Source organism: Ipomoea triloba, chromosome 1 (genome assembly GCF_003576645.1).
Source record: "Ipomoea triloba cultivar NCNSP0323 chromosome 1, ASM357664v1".
Classification (NCBI taxonomy): Eukaryota; Viridiplantae; Streptophyta; class Magnoliopsida; order Solanales; family Convolvulaceae; genus Ipomoea; species Ipomoea triloba.
The window spans coordinates 18,590,377-18,611,358 of NC_044916.1; the positions used below are offsets into that span (position 1 = coordinate 18,590,377).

At 37.7% G+C, this 20,982-nt stretch overlaps 3 protein-coding genes across 3 annotated transcripts; 2 read left to right on the forward strand and 1 right to left on the reverse strand.

Moving 5' to 3' along the window:
- Window positions 1-2,098: 2,098 nt before the first annotated feature.
- Window positions 2,099-3,729, forward strand: LOC116009751. Its single transcript, XM_031248882.1, has 3 exons — window positions 2,099-2,282; window positions 2,376-3,292; window positions 3,451-3,729. Exons 1-3 carry the CDS (start codon window positions 2,099-2,101, stop codon window positions 3,727-3,729), a joined length of 1,380 nt encoding a protein of 459 aa, XP_031104742.1.
- A 5,841-nt stretch (window positions 3,730-9,570) lies between these two features.
- Window positions 9,571-11,018, forward strand: LOC116009762 (zinc finger BED domain-containing protein RICESLEEPER 2-like). Its single transcript, XM_031248893.1, has 2 exons — window positions 9,571-10,543; window positions 10,624-11,018. Exons 1-2 carry the CDS (start codon window positions 9,571-9,573, stop codon window positions 11,016-11,018), a joined length of 1,368 nt encoding a protein of 455 aa, XP_031104753.1.
- A 1,787-nt stretch (window positions 11,019-12,805) lies between these two features.
- On the reverse strand, window positions 12,806-16,544 carry LOC116013822 (histone deacetylase HDT1-like). Its single transcript, XM_031253795.1, has 10 exons — window positions 16,395-16,544; window positions 15,148-15,218; window positions 14,850-15,067; window positions 14,708-14,730; window positions 14,587-14,622; window positions 14,301-14,494; window positions 13,727-13,786; window positions 13,549-13,639; window positions 13,231-13,366; window positions 12,806-13,141 (listed from the first exon to the last, which is right to left on the reverse strand). The coding sequence occupies exons 1-10, from the start codon at window positions 16,405-16,407 to the stop codon at window positions 13,078-13,080; spliced, it is 906 nt and encodes a 301-aa protein (XP_031109655.1). The 5' UTR covers window positions 16,408-16,544; the 3' UTR covers window positions 12,806-13,077.
- Window positions 16,545-20,982: the final 4,438 nt, after the last annotated feature.

Sequence of the window (20,982 nt, forward strand, 5' to 3'; positions counted from 1 at the left end):
TCGAATACCAGGAAAAGGGAGCACGACCAGCTGACGGAGCGAGAGGAAGCTGAAAAAAGAAGCAGAGAAGCCAAGACAACACAAGAAACAAACCATACACTTCATTTATGGAGGTCCCGCAGGAGGAGACACACAAGCCGAGAGGAAAAAATAAAGCCGTCAGTTATACGTAGGAGAGATGGTAAGCCTCCCAAGAGGACAAAAAGCAGAAGTGGGAAGCCATCACCTTCTCTGATGATGACCTCCCGAAAGGACCATTGCCTCACCAAGACGCACTGGTGATCAAGATCGACATCAACGACATCATCGTACATCGCATACTCGTAGACACCGAAAGCTCAGTCAACGTGATGTATTACGATGCCTTCACCGAATTGGGGTTGCCTAGAAATCAGCTCAAAGAGGTACGGACTCCACTTTCTGGTTTTATTGGGGATTCAATAGCAACGGAGGGATCTGTGATATTGCCAGTAGAAATAGGCACGAGCCCCAACATCTGCAAGACGAACATGGAGTTCATCGTGGTGAGACTCACATGTGCTCATAACATCATACTAGGGAGGCCGGCTTTGGAGGACCTCAAGGCGATAATTTTGATGGAGCACCTGTGTATAAAATTTCCCACGTCGAACGGGATAGGAGTCGTGAGAGGGGACCAAAGAGCAGCCCGCAGCTGTTACGTTAAAGCATGTAAGAAAATTGGACAGAAAGATCTGCAGGTCCACACCATTGCAGAAAAAGTGCTGAAGGAAGAGGAGGCATAGCCCCGTGCCGAGCCTGCATCTGAAATAGAAGATGTGGTGATCGATCCCGCACGAGCGGATAGAGTGGTAAGATTGGCTCCGGTTTGGCACCAGAGCTAAAAGCCTAGATAATCGAGGTCATCCAACAGTTTAAAGAAGTTTTTGCATGGGGTCCAAAAGACATGCCAGGTATTTATAAGAACATCATAACTCATAAATTGGCTGTGGACCCCACCAAGAAACCGGTGCAGCAAAGGAAGAGATACATGTCAGCAGAACGAAGGGACTTTGTGAAAAAGGAGGTGGTCGCGTTATCACATGTTGGGCATGTCAAGGAAATCTATTATCCCCAGTGGTTGAGCAACATAGTCTTGGCCCCAAAAGGATCCACCTGGAGAATGTGTGTAGACTATACAGATCTCAATCGAGCCTGCCCTATGGACCGGTTTCCACTGCCAAACATAGATCAGTTGGTGGACGAAACGGCAGGATGCGAATTGATGAGCTTTATGGATGCCTTCAGAGGGTACCATCAGATATCCATGCATGAGGAAGATGCTGAGAAGACTGCATTTACCACCCCAGAAGGCATATTTTGCTACTTGGTCATGCCATTCGGCCTCAAGAATGTAGGCGCCACTTACACTCGGATGGTAGCCAAATTGTTCGGAAAAGTGCTGGGACGGAACATGGAGACATACGTGGACGACATGATCCTCAAAAGTCGCAGGGGTGCCTCTCATGTCAAAGACCTTAACGAGGTATTTTCCATTATGAAGAATTTTAATTTACGTTTGAACCCAAAAAAATGCACCTTTGTAGTTAATGGGGGCAAGTTCCTGGGATTTATGGTTACTAGAAATGGAATAGAACCAAACCCAGAAAAGGTGAAAACCATTCTTAACATGGAACCCCCGCGGTCCATAAAAGAAGCCAAAGACTCAATGGTCGCCTGGCGGCCTTGGGTCGATTTTTGTCTAGATCGGTCGAACGATCCCTCCCCTTCTTTAAAATACTGAAGAAGAGCAAGGGATTTGAATGGACTCCAGAGTGCCAGACGGCCTTTGATGAGTTGAAAAAATACTTGTTATCCCCGCCACTACTTGCAAAACTAGAGGCGGGGGAAACCTTACTCTTATACCTGGGTGTGTCGCAGGGTGCGATCAGCTCCATGCTGGTCAAAGAGGAATGAGGGACTCAGCGTCCCATTTACTATGTGAGCAAAGCTCTACATGATGCAGAACTACGGTACACTGCCGTGGAGAAAACGGTATTCGCTGCGGTCACTGCTTCAAAAAGGTTGGCCCATTATTTAACCGTTGGGGAGTTTTTTACGAAATGCTAACTCTGCTAGGATGGCGAAATGGGCCATGCACCTCAGCCAATTCGACATTGAATTCAAGCCGAAGCTCGCCATCAAAGGTCAAGCTCTTGTAGATTTTATATTGGAGTGCACAGCTCGCGAGGTGACGGAGCAGGTCGAAAATGAAGATGGTGGATGGTGGACCTTGCCAACGAATGGCTCGTCCAACAGCAAAGGTTGAGGTGGTGGGGTAGTGCTCATCATCCCAGAAGGGTTTCGCGCCTACTATGCAATTAGATTTCCCTTCAAGTTATCCAACAACGAGGCAGAGTATGAGGCCCTCCTGAACGGGCTACGATTAGCAGCAGGACTACGAGCAGAGAAGATCCGCATTCGGTGTGATTCTAAACTGGTAGTCGGCCATGTCACAGGAGAGTACGAGGCCAACGAAGGTAGTATGCAGAGATATAGAGACGTGGTGTTTAGAACCCTGCGAGAATTTGAGGGGTATGAAATTCACCAAGTATCCCGCGAGCAGAACGCTGACGCTGACATGCTCTCCAAGCTAAGCACAGGGATCCCCATCCACATTCGCAAGATCGCTCGAGTGGAAGATTTGGAGACCTCAAGCATCGACATCTCGTGGGTTTGCCCCGTACAAACTAGAGAACCATGTTGGATTGACCACATCATAAAATACATAAAGGATGGCACTCTACCTCTAGACGAGCAGAACGCTAAGTTAGCAAAATTACGGGCGCCTAGCTATGTTATTCTGGATGACAAATTGTATAAGCGGTCTTATAACGACACACAGCTGAAGTGCGTGTACCATGATGAAGCAAAGCTGATGATGAGAGAAGTCTATGAAGGGGTGAGCTCTGCGCACCAAGGAGCATACACCATAGCCCGTCGGATCATTTTACAAGGTTTCTTCTGGCCAAAAATGTTGAAGGAGTGTGTGGAATATGCCAGGCAGTGCCCCAAGTGTCAAGAGTTTCAAACACTACCAGGACGGCCTGCAACTAATTACACTCTTGTGAGTACAGCAATTCCCTTTTCAAGATGGGGAATCGATTTGGTAGGGGCCCTTCCTACGGGTTCTGGAAGCCGGAAGTACATCATTGTAGCAATTGACTACTTTACCAAATGGGTGGAAGCTGAACCTCTTGCCAGCATCACAGCGGTGAGATGCAAGAAATTCGTGGAAAAAAATATACTATGCCAGTTTGGCATCCCCATTCAAGTAATTACGGACAATGGACGCCAATCGAAGCAAGGGAATTCTCGGAATTTTTTACGGAGTGGGGCATCAAACATAGCCGAGTGGCGGTGTCATACCCCCAAGCCAATGGTCAAGTAGAAAATGCAAATAGAACCATCCTTGACGGTTTAAAAAGGAAGCTGGAGGTAGCTGGCGGAGCATGGGTTGAAGAACTGGACAGCATTCTTTGGACTTACCGCACAACGCCAAGGAGAGCCACTGGTGAAACTCCCTTCGCTCTCAATTACGGGTTCGAAGCTCGAGCCCCAATAGAGGTGATGGTGCCAAGTAGAAGAGTGGAAGATTACGAGGCAGGCCAAAATGAAGTCCAACAAGGAGTTGAGCTTAACTTCATAGATGAAAAAAGAGAAGCTGCATTCTGTAAGATGGAGAACTACAGCAGGCAATTGAAATGTTAACACGATGCAAAAGCTCAACCCAGATACTTTCAAGTAGGCGATTACGTATTGCGAAAGAGAGAAGCCAGCCAGCCCTTAGAAGGAGGCAAGTTCGCAAAAAAGTGGGAAGGTCCTTATATCATAGACGATGTTATTCGCCCAGGAACTTACAAATTGATTACTGTAGGGGGCAGATTGATCGATAGGATATGGAATTCAGAGCACTTAACGAAGTATTATCAGTAAGAAACTCAGTCTCGGTCCATCCAGATTGTTTTAAAATATAGTCATGGTCCGTCCAACTTATTTGAATAAAACTTATTTGAATAAAATTGCAATTTTGCTTGATGGTGGAATACAATTTTGCACGCCAAAAAACAAATTACCAAGTCGCACCTCGGCACAAGGCCGAGGTCGTGCCTCGGCCCTGTGGCCGAGGTCACACCTCGGCCCGAGGTAGTGTGTGAAAAAAAAAAAAGAAACAAACACTTTTGGCATGAAGTGGCAAGCAACACAACTCATGAATACGAAATAATATGAAGTCTTATGATATAATTCATAAAGTCTTTACTACGAAGTAATGAGCTCAAAAACAAAAGTCAAAATACCGGAAGACAATGCGAATGCTAAATATCCAAAACAAAAAGGAAATATAGTAGCTAGGCACCCTCTGCCCTAGTGGTGGTGCCTTCCGCGAATATGTCATCCATGGAGACTGGGGTGGCACTGGTGATTACAGGGAGGTCGGAAAGATGGGACATCCCGGAATCAGCAACATCAGCAGTAGCAGCATCATCCTCATCAACAACTATATGGCGTTGGGACTCAGGATCAGGATTCTCATATCTTGCTGGCAAGCCCATGGCCAACGGATCAAAGTTGGGATCCTTCTCCCTAAGCACCGGGTAAATCTGTTTTTGCATAGTATACATTCCAAGCTCAAATGCTAACTGAGATTCTGCCTCAAGTGCATCTTGGCCTACCTTGGACCTCAAAAACTCTGCAGCCTCAGCAGTGCTCATGAACTCCTTAACATCATCCTTAAACTTGGACGATTGCTTGTAGGCATCTCCTGCTTTCTTCAGACACTCCTTCAATAAAGCAATAGCAGCGCAAGTCTTCCCGTGCTCCTCTTGTTCCACCTGTAGCTCGTATGCTAAGGCTTCATGGTCAGCTTTCAGCTTCTTCAGCTGCTCCTGGAAGTCATTCTTTTCATCAAGGAGGCTCTTCTTCTCCTCAAAGGTCTTGCTGCATATCTCTTCACATTGAGCATGCAGGATCTGTCCTTCCAGCATAGCCTGCAAGCGACAAGGGTTAGAACAAGAAAGGCTTACGTACAAAAAAAAAAAAAAAAGGTCACACCTCGGCACAAGGCCGAGGTCGTGCCTCAGCCAAGTGTCGAGGTCACTCCTCAGCACAAGGCCGAGGTCGCGCCTCGGCCGAAGTCATACCTCGGCCAGAGGCAGTGCGTAAAAAAAAAAAAAAAAAAAAAANAAAAAAAAAAAAAAAAAAAAAAAGGTGTCGAAATAAAGCAACCTGTATCATGTGTTTAAGATATCGCTCCTGCAGCACGGCCACTTCACGAGCACCCAGGATTTCTACATCTCCGAGAGGGATAAGACGGCGAGCAAACTCTGGGGCATTGATAGTCCCTGCTGTTATAGAATCCCCAGGAAGCACATCCATGCCAAGTCAAACCAGGTTAGTTCGAGCACGAGAGTATTGCACTGAGGAGGCTTCCCCTCGATCGGGGGGCTGGGCAGAAAAAGCAGAAGACCCCACTGGCACTCGCTCGGGGAACTGGGCAGACAAGGCAGAAGACCCCTCTAGTAGGGGATTCAGATTGCAAGTTCCTTCATTGGCGATTGGTGTCTGACTCTTCTTCCCTTTTTTGTCAGTCTTGCTTCTCTTGGGCGGATTTTGTTTAACCCGCGACAAATACCAGTCAGCTTTCGAAGACATAGCACCTGCAAAAAATAAGAAGGTTATGATGAACAATTAAAAGCAACAGTCAAGCATCACAAACAGTAGAGTGATACCGGGTGCATCAAGGGCAGCTGGCCGAATCCTTAGAAAACCCAAGTCTCCAAGCGCCCACTCAGACGTATACTTAAGAACCTTAAACGGAGCGCCTTTCTAGAATTCATCTACCTTCCTATGAACATGACGACTCTTGTCCACAGGTGGGTGGCGTCTAACTTGGGTTCCCCATCTGACAGCAAAAGGAGGTGGAATACCTAGGGAGACAAAGATAAACTTGGATTTCCAACCTTTGTTAAAGGTGGTGCGGTCATCAAAAAGCTTCTTACGAGGTCTGCTAGAAACAACAACGAAACCCTTACCCTCCCCAGACGACCTACAGACTCTAAATAACGATTGGAAGAGACTCAAGGTAGGTTGCTCCCTCTTCTCTCGACACAGGGAAAGAAAACCTACAATTGCTTTGTGACCATTCGGCACAAGCTGACCTGGGGCTATTTCATAAAAATTCAAGAATTCTACGAGAAAGCGATGGATAGGAAACCTAAGTCCTAGCTGAACAGACAAAAGGTGAACCCCAAAGTATAATTCAGGGGCATTATTGGGCAAGCAGGCATGGCGTCTTGTTACCAAAGATGATTCTTTAGTGGCACAAGTGTTCAAAAGCAAGTACTACCCCCACAGTTCTTTTCTTGAGGCTACGACCAGTAGTAATCTATCATTTATTTGGAATGGCTTAATGGAGGTCCAGAGTATTATCAAGCGTGGGTGTAGACGAAGTGTTGGAAATGGCACTTCCATTAAAATTGGCAAAGACCCTTGCCTGCCAGTTGATGATGGTCCTTATATTACCACTGAACTGCCAGAAAATATAGCAAATGCCACAGTAGCATCTCTGTTTGACGAGCAAGGGACGGGATGTGACCTTGATTGTGTAAGGGTAATGATCGAGATGCAACCCTCATCTTAAACATCCCGGTCAGCATACGAATACCTCCTGATAGCTGGTGACGGTAACAATGTGTTACCAGTATCTTTTATTATTAATATCAATGTTTGAGTATAGTGCAGTACAAATGCTTCAATACAATAGAAGATTCTAGTATAGAAATGTTGTGTCTTCTCTACAGGTATGAGCGTCCTTTTATATCTCTCAGTGCAACGACTCTCTTCTTCACCTTTATTGCGCAGTATTAATGTTGGGGAGCTGTTGAGTGGCTCCTTATCATTAATGTGCAGTAATGCATGTTTGACCTTAATGCTAGGGAGCCATTGAGTGGCTCCTCATCAATGCGTAATAATGCTTGTGTTTGACGTCCATCCATTTGTCTTCGGATCCTGCTCATATTTCCGGGTCGGGTACCTAATCATCCTATCACCAGCCCCCCACTCCCTAGCTAGCGAGAGTGGTCGAGGTAGCTTGGGAGTAATAGCTTGGTACTGGGCAAAAAATTTGTTGTATGGGATCTGGAAGGAAACTCTCTTGATTTGCGAAATATTTCCTAATCTTCAAAGTATTTGTTGTGATTTTCCTTCCTTTTATAGGCCTCCCAGTTGTGTATAAGAACTGGCTCGGACTAGGTTGTGTCTTCCATCAATACTTTTTGATTTCTTTATGGGTCTAAAGAGAGCAGCTCAGAGATGGAGCGACGCCGTTCGCCACGTCTGTTGGAGCTGGCTAGACTTGAAATGCTGAGGCAGATGAAAGCAATGCTAGGTGGTCACGAGGTTGGAGATACTGTTGAGGACCCCGTGACCATTTTTTCTGATGGGGAGGAAGAGGTTATCGTCCCTTACGAACCGAAACAGGATACTGTGTTGAAAGAAGATGGAGCTATTGTGCTTCGTGCACCAAAGCAAGAAATCGCACCTGTGGACGAGGGATGGGCCGCCGTGCCCTATGAACCAAAGCAGGAACTGGTTTCTGATGAAGAGGAAGAGAATCTGGCTATGGTTCTTGCCGTTGAGGACGAGCTTCCTTTGGCATATGAGGATCTGAAGTCTGCAAGAGTCTGATTGCAGTCCTATAGTTCCGAGTGCAGGACTTGAGTTTTTTTTTTTTTTTTTTTTTTTTTTTGCGTTAGCCTTATAATTACTCGGAGTAAAAATAAATAAGGATATGAACGATTTTGGCAGGATTTGACTAGGAAATCCTTGTAATTTTAAAAATATTTGGCAGGATTTGATTAGGAAATCCTATTGATTTTAGGAATGATTTCTCCTTCCCACCATAATTGGTATTTCCTTGTGAAAATACCTAGGTTTTTGTATAAAAGCTCTTTTCCTCTTCCTTTATTTATTTTTTTATCGTCCTTCACCTTTGCTTCCCAACTTCTCCTAGTATGCTCCTAATTTTCCTTCTTCTTCTTCGTATTTTTTTTTGAAACCCTAGTGGACGGCGTGGCTTCGGCACAGGGCCGAGGCGTGACCTCGGCACAGGGCCGAAGTGGTTTTTTTTTTTTTTTGTACTAGTGCCCATGGCTCCTTTGTTGTGTTGGTAGGTTGGTGTTCGTGCTTACTGACCAGGTTAGTTGTTTTCAATTTTGTAATGGACGTAAACTCTTTAGTTGACGAATCTTCTGATGACGAATCTTCACCTTATGATAGTGAGGAGGACTCTTCCTATGACGAGGACGACACTTCCTCTCCTTCTAGGAATGTCACCTCACCTCCAAATAATCTTGACCCACAGTTGCCTGGTTCGACCACTCGTCCTAAAAGGAAGAGGGAGAAGACTTTATACTCTCCTTTAGATAGCTCCCTCATAGAGCTTGTACGGTCGCAACTAAGTCAGTTGGATATAGAGGATGTCCAAGGCCTCATGTGTGAGAATGTCCATATTGTCGTACCTGGGCCTGATGCTACTATTATGGATCCCCCTGAATTATACTTTGGGGTTCACCTTTTGTCTGTTCAGCTAGGGCTTAGGTTTCCTATCCATCGCTTTCTCGTAGAATTCTTGAATTTTTATGAAATAGCCACAGGTCAGCTTGTGTCGAATGGTCACATAGGAATTGTAGGTTTTCTTTCCCTGTGTCGAGAGAAGAGGAAGCAACCTACCTTGAGTCTCTTCCAATCGTTATTTAGAGTATGTAGGTCGTCTGGAGAGGGTAAGGGTTTCGTTGTTGTTTCTAGCAGACCCTATAAGAAGCTTTTTGATGACCGCACCACCTTTAACAAAGATTGGAAATCCAAGTTTTACAGCTAGGGCTTAGGAACAAGGGTCTTTGCCAATTTTAATGGAAGTGCCATTTCCAACACTTCGTCTACACCCACGCTTGATAATACTCTGGACCTCCATTAAGTCATTCCAAATAAATGATAGATTACTACTGGTCGTAGCCTCAAGAAAAGAACTGTGGGGGTAGTACCTGCTTTTGAACACTTGTGCCACTAAAGAATCATGTTTGGTAACAAGATGCCATGCCTGCTTCTCCAATAATGCCAGATTCATTTCTCTCAACCTTCTGAACCCCAGTCCTCCCCTTACTTTCGGAACACTCAGCCCATGCCAAGATCGCCATCTCATTCCCTTGCCAGTACCAATCGCTCACGTTCACAAATATTTGTTCATTAAGGACTCAATTTCCTTGCACAAATCTACAGGAAGTAGGAATACCATCATGGCGTAACATGGAATTACCTGGAGGACATTTTTCAACAATACCTCTCGGCCTGCTCGTGAAAGAAATCTAGAATTCCAGCTACGAATTCGGCTCAGAATCCTCTCCTTAATAAATCCCAAAATTGCCATTTTATTCTTCCCCACGAGAGAAGTTTTAAAAAATAAACAAGTTGTAATTGTGTATGTTTTGTAAACCAACAATTTATATATTTTAGTTTTTCAATTCATCAATAATAGTAATTGTGTTGGTTTTATAGATGGTTGATCAACAAACAAAGCTAAATTTTATGCCCAGTGATGGAGTTTCATCTTCCATTCCTCTATTACATCCTGAAAAGTTTGACATGGAACTAATGAGGGAGTCTGCTGCTAATTGGATCATGATGCTTGAACATTCATTTACCATTTTGGAGGAAATAGGATTTAACCTCATGATGAAACGAGGATGGCCCGAGTGGAAAAAAATTAATAGAAGCACAATCAAATCAGATTGTTTGAAGGTTTATGAGATTGAAAAGAAAAAGTTGAAGAACAACCTTGAATCCGTTAGTAAAGTAAGTTTGACAACGGATTGTTGGAAATCAAAAAATCAGAAGATTGAGTACATGGTTGTCACTGGGCACTGGATTGATTCTAGTTGGAAATTGCAAAAGAGAGTTTTAAGCTTCATTAACATTCCACCACTGAGGGGAGGTCTTCAGATATCTGATGCTATATTTAGGTGCATGAAAGAGTGGGGCATTGAAAATAAAGTTTTTACAATTACAGTTGATAATGCTACGAGTAATGATTTTGCAATTCGGTACATGAAGGATACACTCCAAAGATCAAGAAGTTTGGTATGTGGTGGACGTTTATTTCATGTTCATTGTTGTGCACACATTTTGAACTTGTGTGTTCAAGATGGATTAGAAGAGATTCAGCATGTCATTAGTGATGTTAGGGATAGTGTGGAATATGTGAACCGATCGGAGGCAAGACATATACAATTTGCAGGCTGTGGGCAACAATTGCAATTGAAAGATAAGAAATTGATTCGTGATTGTAAAACAAGATGGAACTCGACTTTTGAGATGCTAAGTTGTGCACTCAAGTTCAAAGAAGCTTTTAAGATGCTAAAAGATCGTGATCCATTCTTTGACAGTTGTCCATTAAAAGATGATTGGGATCAAGTCACTAAGGTTTGCTCAATTTTAGAGTCTTTTTGGACAACTACTCACATTATATCAGGTTTGTTTATTGTAACTTGTTTATTTGTTTTTAGCCTTTAGGTTGTGACTTGTGAGTATTTGACTTCAAATTTGTTTCAGATTGTGAGTACCCTACTTCAAATTTGTTTCTTCAAGAAGTTCAAAAAATCAAATCAGCATTGGATAGCCATGTAGATGATGAAGATTCATTTATTAGGGATTTGGTTGGGAGAATGAAGAAGAAGTTTGATAAATATTGGGGCGAGTGTAATTTGTTGATGGCAATAGGTGCTGTTTTTGATCCAACAAAGAAAATCCGTGCACTTGAATTTTGTTTTCCTAGACTTTATTCTAATGAGGAAGCTAGGGAAAACATTTCCAAAGTGAAAGAGATCATCAATACTCTTTATGAAGAGTATGTTGCTGAATCAATGAACAAAGGAAATTCTGAAACTCTAGGTTCTTCTAGGACTTTTAGAAGCCAAGTCACCCACCCAAGTTCTACATATCATTAGGATGATTTTGATGCATATTGTGAAGAAGTTGAGATTTCAGAGCCTAAAAGATCAGAGTTAGTAGACTATCTAAAAAAAAATGGCGTCTTAAAAAGAATGAGATTCCTAGCGACTTTTGTTGTTTAGATTGGTGGAAGATGAATAAAATGCAATATCCAATATTGTCAAGAATGGCGGCTAATATTTTAGCCATACATGTTACCTCTGTTGTTTCAGAAGCAACTTTTAGTGCTGGGACAAGGGTCATTGATTCTTATCGTGCATCATTGGTGCCAGACATAGTACAAGCTTTAGTTTGTGGGGGTGATTGGCTTCGACATATACACAGAGTTCCCAAAAATAAAGTAAGTTCACTATTATACTAAATGATGATGATGATGATGATGATGATGATGATGATGATAGGATTATGTTTTTAAAACACTTGCTTAATTACACACTTGTTTATTTATTTTTTAGAAAGAGAAATTATATCGAAAAATTTTTCTTCCGGTATCCAACTCATGAAAGTAAGTTATTCTTTGTTTTTTTTTTAAAAAAAAATATTTTTTTAGCATTCTTCACATATCTAATACCGAGTTATTCTTTGAACAGATCTTTCTTTGATTTGAAGTTTTGAACCACTTGTCTTGGAAGAAATCAAGGACGACTACTGTTGTTGACTTGTAATTTAAGTGGAGTTGTGAACTTATTTTGATTTTGGAATGCTTTAAGCCTTTAAACATTGAAGTTTGTACTTTTGAATGTTTTATGGTTTTTAGTATTTATATATGGATGGATAAAACAATATTTATTATTAATTGTATGATATGAAATAGATGAAATTCGAGCCTAATTTCGAGCTCGAGATTGAACATTCGAGCTACTCGAGCAGTACATTTCTTAACGAGCTCGAGCTAACCCATGCTCGCGTTCAGCTCGGCTCGTTTGCACCCCTACCTGGGAATTGACCTTGGACGGAGGATTGACCTGGGGAGTGGACGGGGGAGTTGACAACAATGGGTGGAGATGGCCGATTCAGCTTGAGCGCAGTAGTTCCTCTCTCAGACTATCGAATTGGGTGGAGAGCTCTGGTACAAAGTATCAATCTTACTATTGAGCTCGATTACCGTAGCTTCCAACTTCCTAATCCTTTCATCCATGGTGGGCTTAGAGGGCTCTGATACCACTTGCAGTAAACTTAGGATTGAAATCAGAGAACTAAGAGAGAAATAGAGGTTTGTGGTTGAGAAGAAAAAGAGAAGAGAGAAGATAAGAAGAAACTTGATGTTATTACTCAACATAAAATTCATCCCTTCCACCATCAAACGGCACCGTTTTACATATGCCTTTCTTTCCTTTTATTTTTCCCCATTTCCACTTATCTTCCATATTAATCATCCAGCCCTCTAAGACCGTTACAATGGGCTAGAGAACATGAGATGAATCCAATGATGTCAATGCAATCAGTAGTCTAAGATTATTGATCTAGTGCAGTTACATGCATCGCCGCCGCCTAATGTTTTTTCCGCCGGCTTACGATTGGCGTTCGGAGAACAATAGACTCAGCAATTTCAACAACAAAGCTCGATATCTCCTCAATCTTCTCTGTTGTTTTTGGTATTAGCTGAGGATTTGAGCACACATCAAACACGAGCGTGACAGAATATTTAACATTATTTTCAAAATGCAGTTTAGAACTTGGACAGTAATAAATTACTTTTTCTTTTAGATTCTCTGAGCCCTTCTAATTTCATATCTTTAGATTTTTTTATTTTTTTTGAAAATACCTATCTTTAGAATTTTCATTCTTTGAACCAAACAAGTTCTTTTTCATTTGGTAAAATTCATAATAATATCCAATCACAATAAAACACAAGATTAAAGTCTGATTTGACAGTTGCAATGCCAAAACCAGCCCCAGTCCTGCCTGACTCATCCAGTAAAAATACGACTCTGAAACCAACCAAAACATACTAACCCGCCTCTACATTAGATGAACCACAAAACAAAACCCCAAACAGAGAACCAAAGCAGGCTAGGCTCTACACCTCCTATTTCACCCCCTCGGCACTCATTTTTACTTTCCAGCACCATGCTTAGCTTTTGAGTGAGAATCCAGAGCACTTTCAGAACCAAAACTCCTGCAGGCACAACAATATCACCCCTCTCATTGAATCATAACTCCTCCAAGAATTAGTCAGTCATTTTATAGATCAAAGGAGACTTGTACCTATTGCATGGTTTGCAGAGGTGAGAACCTCCCGATTTTGGAGTCTGCTGCTTTGCCGCCTTGTTATTAGGAGTCTTCCCAGCAGCTTTCTTTGAAGGATGTGGTGTAGCTACATGTTCACTGCCCTTCTTTCCATCTGGACCCAACAAAACATAGCAATCATCAATCTAAACATTAAATGAATTACACAACACATTCAGATCAAGCACAGGTTATACTTTCAGAATTCCAAAATAGAAAATAGAAAATACCATCAGACAAGTAGAATGTTAGTCAGTTTGTGCACAATATGATGAACATCAAGGAGAAGAAACTAACCAGTTTTCTGAGGAGTAGCCATTTTCACCTTTTTCTCAGGTACAGGTGTCTTTTTGGATGATTCTGGAGGCCTCTTCTTGCCAGATTCAACCTTGAACCAGATAGAAGTGTAACCAAATATTGTCAGCCAATGAAAAGATGAGTAGATAAAAATGCGGATGACATATCTGTTCCCTACCTTCTTTGGAGTCTCCTCACTCTCATCCTCAGAATCTTCATCCTCAGAGTCACTCCCATCCTAATCACATTGAATTGAAGCATTTAATTAGCACAGCATTGTGAAAAGAACAGAACATTTAATATCCATAAATTCTATAAGCACAATATAAACTTGATTTTAAAATTCTCATAAATGAATTCTACCTCCCTTCAAATACCAAATTAAAATAGTACAATATCAAGTATTGCAAACTGAAATCACAGTCTCCCATAAATGCAAGTGAGATTTGAATCCAATCCACTGCTAACGCACTATTAACAATGATAAAACCCTTACAAAGCTATCCAATTTGCTGGCAGAGTTGAACATGAGGGTGCAAAAACAAATAGTACATGAAATTTTTCAACTAAAGCTAATATTATGAAAGCTAAACTTTACCTGCCATTCAAAAGCCTACTTTAATACCCAACACAGAATTGAAAACAGACATGCAAAGATAGTGCATTCAGAGAGTTCTTAAAATAGAACTTGTGGTCAACCAATAGTAACTAAGAATGCAATTAATAGTATATAGTAAATAGAAAACATTTACCTCCCCAGTCTCAGAATCCTCGTCATCATCCATATCCTCATCTTCATCACTGCTTTCATCTTCATCCTCATCTTTAGCACCTTTCTTTGGCTCTGCAATTTTCACCTTCTGCTTACCTGAAGCAGAATCCTTGGTAGCATTTGCCTTATCAGCCACAGCAGGTTTCTCTGGTTTTGCCTTGGTATCAGGTTTCCCTAAAATTCAAAACACCATAGAATCTAATCTAAATTAGATAATAGAAGGTAAATATCCATAATAAATAATGCAGTAATTTAATCCGTTGCACCATTGCTTGTATGGAGAGGGATGTCCTCGTCAGAATCTGTTCACAATAAAAAGCTGGAGGTCAGTGCCTCCATAAATTCTAGTCCAAAAGCAACATGAAAAATGTAGGATACCAAACTCACCAAATTCATCATCTTCCTCATCAGTGAGCACAAAAGAAAACATAGTCAAGGATATAACAAGACAGACAACTTTTAAATGATACCAAAGAACTTAAAACAGAAAGGAAAAACAATAAAAAAGAGAGATATATACAAAGGATATTCATCAATTGGATTTGAAGCCAGGTATCCATAAAAGAAGACACTGCCATTTTTCCAGTTGTGTGATATTTCAAAGTCTCTATCAAAAACCAAGTCAAATTGTTGCTGGGGCAGCTTCTCCGTGTTCAGTGTAGCAAGAACAAGTTTCTTCTCATCAACAGTCACATACAAGCAAATAGATTCACCACCTTTATCTTTCTTTGCCTCACCAAGATTAGCCTGCAGAGAATTAGCAATGAATACTTTTCTATGAGAAAAGTCAATAAAACTACTATTTTTTAGTGTCATAACTAGTATACCTGTGAAAGATGCAAGACCATGCCCTCTCCAGGTTCCACTGATAGAGGCTCTCCATTTTTTACCTCAACACCTAGAGAAAGAAGATGTTACTGTGAAGTGGCATGAATGTAAGCACTAGTTACAGTTGAAAAAGCACACTTTATCAAAGAACATGAAGGCAAACGAAGAAAGATATTATCATGGAATCCTAGACCAGTTAATTGATAAACCCTCTAAGCACAGATGTTGATATGATTATATTCAAGTTGATATATGCATGTCAAATAACTTCAGATATGCAGGAACCTTAAAAATAACAGTCTTGAGAAGAGGACTTTATAGACTAAAACCAATAAATGCAAAATTCAAAATAAAAATAACTAAATGAGTCATAGAAAGTTTCAACCAATATAGTTTACAATTGCTATAAAACTGCAAGTGTTTAAATTTCTGGGTAACTGATGTTACATATAAGTGTAACATGCCAAATAGAATAAACTAATGCAATCATAGCAATGTGTTACATATATAGATGAAACATATTAGTGTAACATGCCAAATAGAATAAACTAATTCAATCATACCAATTAGTCTAAGTGTCTTGTAGCAATCTCTTAATGCCTAATTAGTCTGAGTGTCTTGTAGCAGTGTAAGGATTTTTACCTTAATTACATGGATTCAAGTTTGACTCAATGATCTTACACATGAAGGCACAAAGGGGAGTCAGAAGGGTTACAAAATTTCAAAGAGGCATTAAGTACAATGCGAAACACTTGTCCATAAGCATCACAGATACAGTGAACCTCAAACCAAGCTGCAGTTCAGACTAAAAACTAGCAAACAGTATTTTAATTCTAACAATCTAAGATGACCCGTGCACACGTATGCAAAAAACGTACATACACGCACCGATACAACGAAGTGCGCAATACATTCATATACACATACAGAAAAAACGAATACATACACAATACTACATGTGTGCGCGCGAGGGCGCAGCATAAAAATGAAATGCAAACATGCTCAAAATGAAAACGAAATGAAAACGAGCAAAGGCAAAAACAGAGAGAATTTCAAATAGAAATGAAGGTAAACTCAAACGTGAACACATACGAATATGCTACAGAATAGCAAAAAACATTCAACAAAATATAGAGAAAAATCAACAAAAATTATATCAAAAAACGCTAACGAAGAGACTCTCGCCGGCAAGATCCGAGTCTAGAAACATAAATGAAATGAAACAAGGGAAGAGGAGGAGCGTTACCCCAGAACTCCATTGCAGAAGCGGAAGTGTGTAGCAGAGAAGTAGGGTTTTACGTAGAAAGAGTGGGAGCAGACAGCGAGTAGAGGAAGTATCTTAGGGTTTAATGAAGGACAGAAACGTGAGTATATAAGAGGCAAAAATGCGGGGCTTAGATAGAGTATTTCGCACACGGTATAGGAGCACTGATTTGAATTGGGCTTTCCACGAATGCTTCCCATCTCGGAAAAAGGATCCAACGGGCTGAACCCACTTTTCTCTGTCCCTCTCAAATTGTACGGATTAATACTTTGTTTCATGACTTTCATCCTTTTCTTTCTTTTGGTCACGCCACCAGATATATCATCACTAGGTCTTAATTGTAAGAGGCATCTTTATGTTTATATTATATTTAGATTAATTTTTATTCATATTAGACCGATCTAATTAAAAAAAGATAAAGTGCTAATCAGATTAATTTTTCATACAAGAGAGGTTCGAACTCCTAATTTCTGTTTTCTTTTCTTTTTTTTTTTAATGTTTCATGATTTCATCCCTTTTAAAATTTAAAAAAAATAAATAAATAAAAACTTTCCTTATTGCACCTTCTTTTTAATTCTACTACCTTCGAGTGTATATGTGTGTGAATATAATCCTATGCTAAAAACATAAAATACTCTTTTCTTGGCCAAATGCAATTTCTAAATCAAGAGATAAATATAAATATCTAAAGTTCAAATCTGACAAATTACGTAGCACCATTAATATTTTAATTGAGAATGAATTTAGAATTCAAAAATAACATTTACATAAGATTTTGAAAACTTACTATAACATCTACATCTACAATCTACCTATCTATCTACATCTACCTCTACAATCTTAATAAAAACCAATAACGTTAGGGCTTAAACGAATGGTTCATATTATTTTGATTTTAGTAATGTTTTATAATTTTTCTTCTTTATCCGCTATTATATTATTTTCTTCCCTAAATAATCCAACATTCCGTTAGTATAAACTTAGTAACGGAATATTCCGTTAACTTTTAACTTACCCATTAATTTCTATAGAAAGGTCTTAGGTTCGAATCCCATCCCAATCAGAATTGGCATAATTGTTAAACATATACTACGAGAATATGTTAGAGTATATTATTGAAAAATGAGTACACCACTCTATTATTCTTATTAAATGACTAGTTTTACACGCGCATTGCGCGAAAATATATCAATACAAGATTATATAGGAGAAGTTTATACATAGGTAATTGAATGTCGAATTTGTTTATTTATATATGTAACTCAAAGTATATGAATCTAAGATAATATAGGAAATTCATTATAATTGTCTAAAAACATAATAAGTGTGAATGAAGGTTATACCCTTCATTTATGTCCGTTTTTTCCGTTAAGTTTTTTTTGTACATTATGCTATAAAAGTTGTACTTTACAATATATTAGACAAACATATCCCTACCGTTATAACTTCTGTTATCTTTTCCACTATTGTTACCATGCACATGCATCCACTATATATTTTCTTATTTTCTTCAATAATAATAATATATACATATTATATATTGGAGTTATATGTTAGTTATTTTCTAAAATATAAATATAAATTTATAAAAATATTTTACATTATTATTATTATTTAAAATAATTTAAATATCAAAAATGTAAATAAATTTAAAATTTTAATATAAAATATTAATATTGGCCACCTATTTTTTGCGCATCGCGCATAAGAAAAACTAGTCAATAAAATAAATGTTTGCAACTTTGTAAAATCGATAGTCTAAATACTTGGTCTAAAAATGATAGTCTAAATAAATACTACTTTTGGTTTGAATTTTTCTAAGTATTTTTAATTCTCTTTTGAGTAACATTGTCATTGTCTTCATCTTTACTATTTGTCCTCTTCCTTTTTGTTGGTAGTGTGTTATTTGCAATAGGGTTACTGTTGGTAGCATAGATGGACTTTCCTTTAGGTGTTCTGCTCGGGGTTCATTAGGTTCAACCACCATTATTGTTGAATGAGTTATTGTGCATAAAGAAATCCCTAGTTTAAGGAAAAAGATTAAATAAATTAGTAAAAATTTTAAAATTTTGAATATGATGTATTCCAAAGATATTAAAAGGTAGTTTCTCGCTTCAATTTGTTGGGTAATGGGTTATTTGAGTATTTTCATTGTCAACAAATTCCCTTAAGTAGTTAATATGATTGGCTTCAAACTATTTTTTTTTCATGGTACTAATAAAATACTTGGTAAATAAATATATAACATTATTTTGTATTATAACTTTGATATTTAATTACAAGATAGTCTAAACAGAACATAATAGACAATGTAATGAATATCGATCAATTGATGAATTTGAATGTACAGAATCTTTGCATAGAGAAAATAAAGACAATATAGCTAATGAAATTATTTTTCTTATTTAATTTATTGATAATGAATATTTTTTTTAAATAAAGGCATTGTAGACACATATTCTAAATTAAAGAAATGCACATTTATCATTTTTTTGTTGTAACTACTAATTTATTTAATTCAATAAGAGCAAAATAGAGTGATATCGTTTCAATTTGTTGGGTTATTTGAGTATTCTCTTTGTCAACCAATCCCCAAGTAGTTAATATAATTAGCTTCAAATTATTTTTGTAAATTTTTTTTCATGGTATTAATAAAATACTTGGTAAATAAATATATAACATTATTTTGTATTATTACTTTGATATTTAATTATAAGATATTGTAAAAATAAGATAATGGACAATGTAATGAATATCAATTGATAAATTTGAATGTAAAGAATCTTTGCATAGGAGAAAATAAAGACAATATAACTAATGAAATTATTTCTCTTATTTAATTTAATTTTTTGATAATGAATAATTTTTTCAAATAACGGTATTGTAGACACATTAAATTAAAGAAATACATATGTATCATTTTTTGTTGTAGCTAATAATTTATTTAATTTAATAAAAGTAAAATAGAGTGGGGAACTTAATTATGCCAAATTTGATTGGGATGAGGTTCGAACCTAAGATCTTTCTTGTAGAAATTAATGGGTAAGTTAAAAGTTAACGGGATATTAACGGAGAAGAAAATATTACTTAATTATGCCAAATTTGATTGAGATGGGGTTCGAACCTAAGATCTTTCTTATAGAAATTAATGGGTAGGTTAAAAGTTAACGAAATTTTAACGGAGAAGAGAATATTTAACGGAAAACTTAACGGATAATCATATAATTAAGGATAAATTAGGAAATCTCAAGGAAAAATATAAATCTAAACAATCTGAACCATCCATTTGATTAAATCATTTGACCGCCATTTTTTCTACCCATTTTAGGCCTAACTTTCTTTGACTCTTATTAGTATAGTAGATAGTATATATATATATATATATATATATATATATATATATATTAGTATATATATATATTAGATGGAATAAGTTATTGTGTATAAAGAAATCCCTAGTTTAAGAAAAAAGATTAAATAAATTAATAAAGAAATCCCTAGTTTAAGAAAAAAGATTAAATAAATTAATAAAAATTTAAAATTTTTAAGAAAAAAGATTAAATAAATTAATAAAAATTTAAAATTTTAAAATATTATGTATTCCAAAATTAATAAAAATTTAAAATTTTAAAATATTATGTATTCCAAAGATATTAAAAGGTAGTTTCTCGCTTCAATTTGCTGGGTAATGGGTTATTTGAGTAGTTTCATTGTCAACAAATCCCCCAAGTAGTTAATATGATTGGTTTTCATTGTCAACAAATCCCCCAAGTAGTTAATATGATTGGTTTCAATTGTCAACAAATCCCCCAAGTAGTTAATATGATTGGTTTCAATTGTCAACAAATCCCCCAAGTAGTTAATATGATTGGTTTCAAACTTCAACAAATCCCCCAAGTAGTTAATATGATTGGTTTCAAACTATTCCAAATCCCCCAAGTAGTTAATATGATTGGTTTCAAACTATTCTTTTTTATTTTTTCATGGTATTAAAGAAATACATATGTATCATTTTTTGGTGTAAATACTAATTTATTTAATTTAATAAGAATAAAATAGAGTGATTCCGCTTCAATTTGTTGAGTTATTATTTGAGTACTATCTTTGTCAACCAATCCCCAAGTAGTTAATATAATTAGCTTCAAATTATATTTTTTTAAAAAAATTTCATGGTATTAATAAAATACTTGGTAAATAAATATATAACATTATTTTGTATTATAACTTTGATATTTAATTACAAGATATTGTAAAAATAAGATAATGGACAATGTAATGAATGTCAATTGATAAATTTGAATGTAAAGAATCTTTGCATGAGAGAATATAAATACAATATAACTAATGAAATTATTTCTCTTATTTAATTTAATTTTTTTTATAATGAATAAATTTTTTCAAATAAAGCCATTATAGACACATAATTCTAAATTAAAGAAATACATATGTATCATTTTTTGTTGTAGCTACTAATTTATTTAATTTAATAAGAGTAAATAGAGTGAAAAATTAATTATGTCAAATTTGATTGAGATGAGGTTCGAACCTAAGACCTTTCTTATAGGAATTA

Bases quoted from the DNA above. Each gene is read 5' to 3' on its own strand.
- LOC116009751 (XM_031248882.1), top strand. From the start codon at position 2,099: ATGGCGAAATGGGCCATGCACCTCAGCCAATTCGACATTGAATTCAAG. The intron at 2,283-2,375 runs GTTGAGGTGGTG...ACAACGAGGCAG, and splicing joins TGGCTCGTCCAACAGCAAAG to AGTATGAGGCCCTCCTGAAC. The intron at 3,293-3,450 runs GTAATTACGGAC...TTAAAAAGGAAG, and splicing joins AGTTTGGCATCCCCATTCAA to CTGGAGGTAGCTGGCGGAGC.
- LOC116009762 (XM_031248893.1), top strand. From the start codon at position 9,571: ATGGTTGATCAACAAACAAAGCTAAATTTTATGCCCAGTGATGGAGTT. The intron at 10,544-10,623 runs GTTTGTTTATTG...AATTTGTTTCAG, and splicing joins AACTACTCACATTATATCAG to ATTGTGAGTACCCTACTTCA.
- LOC116013822 (XM_031253795.1), bottom strand. The intron at 14,731-14,849 runs ATATCCTTTGTA...TTTTGTGCTCAC, and splicing joins GCTTCAAATCCAATTGATGA to TGATGAGGAAGATGATGAAT. The intron at 13,142-13,230 runs GTACAAGTCTCC...TTGTGCCTGCAG, and splicing joins CTCTGCAAACCATGCAATAG to GAGTTTTGGTTCTGAAAGTG.